This window comes from Camelina sativa, chromosome 14, assembly GCF_000633955.1.
Source record: "Camelina sativa cultivar DH55 chromosome 14, Cs, whole genome shotgun sequence".
Lineage (NCBI taxonomy): Eukaryota > Viridiplantae > Streptophyta > Magnoliopsida > Brassicales > Brassicaceae > Camelina > Camelina sativa.
The window spans coordinates 15,906,055-15,914,252 of NC_025698.1; the positions used below are offsets into that span (position 1 = coordinate 15,906,055).

At 39.7% G+C, this 8,198-nt stretch overlaps 3 protein-coding genes across 3 annotated transcripts in view; 2 read left to right on the forward strand and 1 right to left on the reverse strand.

Annotated features, from left to right (window-relative positions):
* LOC104743647 (F-box protein At1g30790-like) lies at positions 1,909 to 2,748 on the reverse strand. Its single transcript, XM_010464702.1, has one exon. The coding sequence runs from the start codon at positions 2,746 to 2,748 to the stop codon at positions 1,909 to 1,911; it is 840 nt and encodes a 279-aa protein (XP_010463004.1).
* Positions 3,260 to 5,313, forward strand: LOC104743648 (F-box protein At1g30790-like). The gene is made up of 2 exons (XM_010464703.1): positions 3,260 to 3,305; positions 4,106 to 5,313. Exons 1-2 carry the CDS (start codon positions 3,260 to 3,262, stop codon positions 5,311 to 5,313), a joined length of 1,254 nt encoding a protein of 417 aa, XP_010463005.1.
* The window catches only part of LOC104741644 (30-kDa cleavage and polyadenylation specificity factor 30-like), a 2,988-nt gene continuing 697 nt past the window's right edge, over positions 5,908 to 8,198 (forward strand). Inside the window, exons 1-2 of the mRNA XM_010462536.2 lie at positions 5,908 to 6,324; positions 6,505 to 6,894. Coding sequence (XP_010460838.2) covers positions 5,960 to 6,324; positions 6,505 to 6,894 — 755 coding nt within the window. The 5' untranslated portion in view covers positions 5,908 to 5,959. The remainder of the gene's footprint in view (positions 6,325 to 6,504; positions 6,895 to 8,198) is intronic.

Consider the following 8,198-nt stretch of genomic DNA (forward strand, 5'->3'; position numbering starts at 1 on the left):
GATCTTATCGGTGATGTGCATGTACCTATTCTATCGCCTCAGGGAGTCTCTTCGCGTCTACGTAAAAGACAACCGCCTGCTGATCTCGACAGCTGTGACTCCAAGCGTCCATCTCTTCCCAGGGATAAGGGCACCTCCACCGTGTCTCGGGGTGCCTCTTCAAAGGACTTCGATGCCAAACGGTTCATCTCCTCATAAGTTGCACGACGGTATGGGTCTTTGCCTCTCGAACGCTCGCTCCAGAGGTCTGTTACTCACTAGAAGTTGCTGATAAGGCTAGGGAATTCATAGATAAAGTTGGGCTGCTCAAAACTATCACACAAATTGGGTCCTACTATTCGAATGTGGTCTATGAATTCTGGGCGAATCTTCCGACGGTCAAAGTTGAGGGGGAGTCTGTCGAGGTGCTTGTCCGTGATTGGGTCTACGACTTCTCTCCGAGTCGTATCAATGCTTTGTTTGGTCTGCAATCAGTCGATGTGCGTGAACAACGGTTCCAGACAGCTGCAATTCTGGAGGAGGATCTTGCTCTCTTTCTCTCTGATGGAAAGGTCAAGTTCTGCAAGCAGCTGGTGTCCACGACAATCAAGAATACTGTCATCAAGGATCTACATCGGATCTGCTGTAGCAATTGGTCTCCAACAGTGAACACGGGGTATATCTCGGCAAACAGGGCTCTGGTGATCTACATGATCATGCATGGGATTCCATTCGACTTTGGACGGATGATTTATGAACAGATCATGCAGTTGGGGCTGCAAGCTCAGTCAGGCTTTTGGTTGCCTTTTCCCAGCATCATCTACCAGTTGTTGACGGCTCAGCGACCTGTTCCAAGTCTTCGGTCTCACGACGCAAAGAAGACCAAGGGGAAGAAGACGGCATCAGTTCCTGCTGAGACTGTTTCTCGAAGTGGTTCGTCTGCAGAGCGCAAAGCCATCCGGTTGGCAATTAAGATCCTGAAAGACGCCTTGGACGCTGGTAACTAGTTTCTCTCCTTGGTTCTGGTCTTAACTTGTGCCTTGTCCTATTGATATTTGACTCATCTGTGCCAAACAAGCAGGGGGATATGAGTCTGATTATGAAGCTTGAGGGGAAGTTTGGACTATGGGGGAGCTGTTGTTTATTTTGCTCTTATTTTTATTCTCTCCCTGTTAAAACTTAAGACTTGTTTCTTTTTAGTCTTGTTTTGGTTTTTGTGTGCTGATACAATTTATCTTAATAAGTCTTTATCGTTAACCGTCTGGGTTTCTGAGTGCTGTAATTTTTTTGCTGGTACGGTTGTGTTTGTGTCTTGGGTGTTGTTGTCTGTGAATTTTCAGGTTTGATGCAGTGGGTACTTGTGTGGCAAGATTCAGTCAAAAAGGGGGAGATTGAAAGTGCATCAGAGCTCTGAAGGTGACAGGAGCCTGCGAAGTGTCTCAGAGTGCTGATATGCTGATGTGGCGTGATGTGCTGACGTGGAGAAAGATTGTGGAACGCGTGACAAGATGCGTGAGAAGGAAGGAAGAAGAGATCAAGATATACTCGAAGTTATTGAGAGTATATTTTCTTAGAAGAGATAAGGAAGTATATTTCCTAAGAACAAGGAATATTTCCTTTTAGTTAGGATACACAAAGATCTAGGTTAGAGATCGTTTGTGGGGTTATAAAGTGACGAGGACTAGCCGCAAAAAGAGCCAGCACTCGTGGGGATAAAGTTGTGAGATATGTAAACCTTCAAGCATTCTCAAAAAGGCTTAGAAGGTGAGTGTGTTGTTTTACTCTTTTAGATCTACACAGGGTGTTGTGCTAGATAGAATGGAGAGTAGGCTTAGGTTCATTTCTTGTAACAAACGGAAGTTTTTATAAGATTGAATAAAAGCGTTTGCTTGGCGCATTTCCAAGCGGGTTGTTTGAATTGTGTGGTCTCTATACCTTTACATAAGGGTGTCTTGCAATTGAAGCTAACTTGCCTCTGTATTCTATGAGAATAGATTCACCCTCCCAGCAAACAACAGCCATAGGTGCTTTGATAAAGCTCAGCCTCTCATATCTAACATCAAAACACACAATCACCGGATTTGTAGTTCGGGTTGGGGTCCAAGCACCATAATACACGAAACCATTGATATATTGTGAGTTGGTAACAGTGAAGTGAGGCGGGCTGGTGAACTTATTGCGTGTCCATGAAGATTCTCCTCCTCCAAGTGTTGAAACCTCGTACACTAGAAAACCATGAGGCTGAGGAGGAGGAGGACACGACAACATGGTCAATGCTTTAAATTGATCTCCAACAGGATCGTATCCCAAGAATGTGCGTGGCCCAGCACATGGTAGGATAGTGTATTTGTTGGTGTTGGGGTTACAGACAATGAACGGACCACTAATAGTACAACCGATTAAGCCATGGACAGAAAGACAGGCGGAGGCGCTACACAAGCTCACTGAAGGTATTGTCATATGGAGAGTGGTTGCAAAAGAAGAATATTTCTCATCATCGTAGGAAGACGAGAAGACAAACAAACGCCAGTCATCAAATTTGGCTTGTGAACCGCAGCAGAAAGCGATTGTAAACCGCGATCGGATCGTGGAGGACATAGCGTAGTAAGAATTGATGAACCTTTGGTTTCGGATGATGGAATACCACATCTTTGACATGCATAGGAACTTCATAAGAGACTTGGCAAGCAATCTAGTGAGTATAGCCTCCTCTAGGTCAAGAGGGATGGGATCATCTGCCTCAATATGTTGTCTCTTCTCGCGTTTCATGGCGCCTACCAAAAACAAACTGTAGATTCGACTAGGCAAAGGAAGTTCTAAGCAGAGGAGATATACTCAAGATCGGGGGAGCAAACCTTTCATTGTTGTTTTCTTGTTGTTTGATACTAGGGTTTAATATAACTTTAAGAGAGAGAAAAAAAACAAAACTAGGGTTTATATCCCAGCCGTTTCTTTATTTTGAGGGTTCAATTCCTTTTTCTTTTCTTTTTTCCTGTTCATGATAAATCTTCAAAGATTACGTGGATTATTTTCACCCGATGTGAATATTATTATTAGATAGTCAAAACATAATTTGTATGTCGAACTGACTCATCTCTTGGCAATTTGAATTTCATTTGGGCTTCGTTTACGGTCACACAAGCAAGCATGGGTAACTCCTTTTGAAGGAAGAAGACCCCAAGGGGGGAAAAATAAAAAGTCAAAAAAAAAAAGAATAGAAAGGAATCACTCCTTTGTGGTCTTCCCCGAGTGGAATTTCAGAGTTTCGTCCGGAGCCGCCATGAAACGCAGGAACGATGAGAAGGACAGGTTGTGCAACATCGCAAGTAAGACAAATCCGATCCCTTTTGTTCTAAAGATTGTTTCAGTATTTTTTTGAAAATTATTTATTTAATTTGAATAACAGTAGATTTGATATGACTTTTAAAAATACTTAATCGAATAGCAGGGTATTTTGAATGATTTTGGATGATTTTACATAAATTTCATTTCCAATAACATGGAATTTGAGAACAGATTTTAAAATCCTAATTTGAATAATATGTGATTTTAACAAAACCCCAAAATCTTCCAAAATTCCAGTTCCAATACACCCCCTAAGTGAATTAGAAAACGGTTTTGAGCTTATTTGACAAATGGTTTGTTCTTATAACACTCATGTCATCATGTTATGTATAATGTGATTTTTGGTCGTCGAGATCATCTTATAGAAATTTTTTTATATATGTTGTAGAAATTTTGAATGAGACGTTGGATTGAATAATCGATTGATTTAAATTCGTAAATCATTTTTTGTTTAATAATTATGAAATTAGAAATGTGTTTTTATATAATTATTTTTTGCTGCTGCTCTTGACGAAAAATTGCTGGTGATACAAAACCTTTGTTAAAACAATTTGATACACAGAAGAACTGATTCGTTTGAGATTAAATTTTCTTAAATTACCGGTTCAATAAACCGTCCAAGTTACCGCTTCAATCTAATATTAACCAACGAACCGAGCCGGATTCGTTAAACCTTTATATTCTCCGATTGATCTCTCTCTCTCTGTTCGTTTCTTTCAAACCCCTAGCAAAAAAAATTGAAACCTTAACGATGCTAATAGACTCCGCTTCGACTTCGAAGGCAGTCTCGATTCTGGACCTGTTCATCCCACCGCTTCTTCAGTCCCGGTTGCTCTGCCTGAAACCTCTTCCTCCGCCGCTATTAATGTAGCTCCGAGCTACGATGATTCCGCTTCGACGGCGGTTGGAGCTGGGAGGGGACGAAGTTTCCGAAAGACTGTCTATAGACATTGGCTTCGATGTCTGTGTGTGAATTACAGAGACGATGAGAAGGATAGGTTCTGCAGCAGCTCAAGTAAGTTGGATTCGATCCCTCTTCAATACAAGGAGCGATATCGTAACACTGAGAAAGCCACAAGCTCAAGTAAGTTAGATTCGATCCCTCTTCAATCCAAGGAGCGATATCGTAACACTGAGAAATCCACTAACTCAAGTAAGGTAGCTTCGATTCCTGTTCAATCTAATGAGCGAGATTGTAAAACTGAGAAAGCCACTAGCTCAAGTAAGATAGATATGCTTCCTCTTGACCTAGAGATTGATATACTGAGTAGACTGCCGGCCAAGTCTCTTGTGAAGTTCCAATGCGTGTCAAAGATGTGGTCTTCCATCATCCGAAGCCAGAGTTTCGTCGATTCCTACTACGCTATGTCCTCTATGACGCAATCGCGGTTTTTAATCTCTTTCAGTAATGGTGGTCAATCAGCCATAGACAAGCGTTTGTTTATCTTCTCGTCTTCACACAAGGGAAGGGAATCTTCATCTTTGGCAACCAATCTCCATATGACAATACCTTCCGTGACCTTGACTAGCTGCTCCGGCTCCACCTGTGTTTCCGTCCATGGCTTCCTTGGGATTACTGCCGGTCATCCGTTCATTGTGTGTAACCCTAGCACGGGGAAACTCACTTGCTTACCAGGGCCAGGCACATCCTTGGGATACGATCCTGTTGATGATCAATTCAAAGCATTGACCATGTTGTCTAATCCTTACCAGCAACCTGATTTCCTAGTGCACGAGGTTATAACACTAGTTGTAGGAGGAGAATCTTCCTGGAGACGCAATCGGGTTATCACCCCTTTTTATTACACTGTAACTAAAGCAATAAGCATCAATGGTTTCGTGTATTTTGGTGCTTGGACCCCCAAACGAGAAGAGAATCCAGTGATTGTGTGTTTTGATGTTAGACATGAGAAGATTAGTTTTATCGAAGCGCCTGAGGATGTTGTGGATTTTGAGGTTTCTTCTGATTTTGAGGTTTCTTCTCTATAATTGCCTCTTTATAATTATAATTATAAGTTTTGTTTTTATCTTCTTGATGGATCTATATGTAAGAGCTGCATTTAGTTTTACTATTTCTCATATTTTGAGTGTTTTTGGTTTGTCCATTATAGTTCAATATTTTTAAAAGATTGAGGTAAATATTACAAATTCGAAAGCTAAAAAAACAGAAAATTTCTATTTTCGTTTTAGTTTGACATTTTTGAAGATTTAAATGAATACATATATGAGATCTGAAAAAGGGAAATTTGTATAATCGTTTTTTGGTTTCACATTTTTTTAAGATTGGGATAAATATTTAAGTATTGTATTACAAATCTGAAAGTTAGAAAAAAATAAATTTAATTGAAATAAATATTGCAAATGTGAAATCTTAAGAAGGGGAATTTGTATAATTAACTTTGTATACAAGACGAGATGACTTTGGTTAAGTGCATTAAGAAACAAAAAACACAGACAAATTAAAAAAAAAAAAAAAACTACCGGTTCAAGAAACCGTCGTCCAAGTTACCGGTTCAATCTAATATAACTGATGAACCGAGCCTGATTCGTTAAACCTTTATTTATTTATTTAAGATCAGAAGAAACCTCAAAATCGTCCCAGTTGATCTCTCTCTAAAGAAAAAATTGAAACGCAATGGAGGACGCAGATGGACTCAGCTTCGATTTCGAAGGCGGTCTTGATTCCGGACCTGTTCAGTCCTCCGCTTCAGTCCCGGTTGCTCCGCCTGAAAACTCTTCCTCCGCCGCTGTTCACGTAGCACCGAGCTACGATCACGCAGCCGCGACGGTTGCTGGAGCTGGGAGGGGACGAAGTTTCCGGCAGACTGTTTGCAGACACTGGCTTCGAGGTCTGTGTATGAAAGGTGACGCCTGTGGATTTCTCCACCAGTTTGACAAAGCTCGTATGCCGATCTGCCGGTTTTTCCGGTTATACGGTGAATGTCGAGAACAGGATTGTGTGTATAAGCATACCAATGAAGACATCAAAGAATGCAATATGTATGTCACTTTCACTTCTTATTGATGTTAGGGCTTTTAGTGAATTGATGAACTTGGTGCTAAGAGAGATGTAACAATTGTTATGAAATCTCAGAGATTTTACACTATGCAATGATTGAGATTGTGTTGATTCTTTGTATGGTTAGCTTATTTACTTACAGATGATGTTATATTTTGCAGGTACAAGTTGGGATTTTGTCCCAATGGTCCTGATTGTAGGTACAGGCATGCAAAGCTACCTGGACCTCCACCACCAGTTGAGGAAGTTCTTCAGAAGATACAACAATTGACATCATACAATTTTGGGCCAAATAGGTTCTATCAACCACGGAATGTTGCTCCACAGCTACAAGATAAACCTCAGGGGCAAGTTCCGACGCAAGGTCAGCCACAAGAATCAGGTAACTCGATGCAGCAACAACAACAACAACAACCTCAGCAATCACAGCACCAGGTTAACCAGACACAGATACCACCAAACCCTGCTGACCAAACAAACAGATCATCTCATCCTTTGCCTCAGGGGGTAAATAGGTTTGTTCAGAGTCCCAAGGTTTTTAATTGGGTTATGTAAATTATGTTTCTGTATATCTATCAAGACGGTTGTCGTTTTCCCACTATTGAACTATGGTTTTCTTATGAGAGATTTGATCACTTTTACATGTAACTGGTTACTTGCAAGTTCAGAATTTTCTAACTTTATATATATATATAGATACATATTGAACATCGTGTTTCATTACTACCCTTGATTTTAGGATACTTTTTCTTTGATAGTTAGGTAAATTTCAGCTATTACATGTTACCCCAGTTTTTAAGAAAACAAAAAAATCGACACATATTTAGCATGTGGGATGGCTTTTCACTCTGATTAATCTTTAAGGATTATTAGTCTCCTCTTTCCATCAGGTTCATTTCTTCATTGAGCTAATTTTGGATATAGGCTTTGCAAATGGTGGTATACATGAACTGGTTTCTGCTAATATTGTATTTTATAGTTGATTATAGATTTGTGTCATAAAGAAGCATAAAATTCATTTTGTTACTGTAAAATTGCTATATTATAGCACCAGTTTGGTGTTTATTTAGTCTTCTGCTCACTGCCTAATCGCAAGTGGTTTTGAGGACCTTCTGAGACCCTAAAAGTCATGTTTTCTCTTAACAGTATGTAATGTTTATGATGTGAGCAGTTTTGATACTGTTAAACAGGTTCCAATTGTTTTGGTTTGTCTTTTGTCCTGTATTATGACATTTTATGCTTGCTGCTTGCTTGTGTGATATAGTTAGTATTCTTTTCAACATAGATGTACGTTCAGTTTTCTAGTTTCATGAGTGTGGCACTTATGACCTTTTGGTTGTCTCTAATTAGTATACGACTTATATCTCTGTTACCTACAGTCTCAGTTATTAACCTTTCTTAACATCTTGATAACTATTGTGCTTGTATTTCTGTGAATTATATGCTAATGCGTTGTCAATGATAACCGGCCTAGGGGGTAGACTTTGTGTGTTCGCATATCTGAAATTTCATTTTGCTGCTGTTTTCCTTTCTAGTACGTATAGAGATATGGCTAGATTGCTGATGATCTTGCCGCTCTTTAAGTTTTGATGATTACAATTTGTTATCTTATTGGTCTCCAGGGGTTGCTTTTTGGCTAAAACGTAAGCTTATGCAGATATTAGTAAGGGACCTTGTAGTTCATGTAGCTATCTTCTGAAATCACATACAATGTATATTATTATCTGAAGAAGGAGAGAATTCTTCAAACGTTGTCTAGGATTTTGGCTTGATGTTATAGTTTGATGTAATTGTTGTATGTTTGGTATTATGCCTTATGCTATAATACTCTTACTCATCATCCGTCATCCCTAAT

What these genes read in the sequence shown, in the direction of transcription:
- LOC104743647 (XM_010464702.1), bottom strand. Translation starts at nt 2,748, where the DNA reads ATGAAACGCGAGAAGAGACAACATATTGAGGCAGATGATCCCATCCCT.
- LOC104743648 (XM_010464703.1), top strand. Translation starts at nt 3,260, where the DNA reads ATGAAACGCAGGAACGATGAGAAGGACAGGTTGTGCAACATCGCAA. An exon ending in CAGGTTGTGCAACATCGCAA is followed by an intron (nt 3,306 to 4,105) that starts GTAAGACAAATC and finishes TCGACTTCGAAG; the next exon opens with GCAGTCTCGATTCTGGACCT.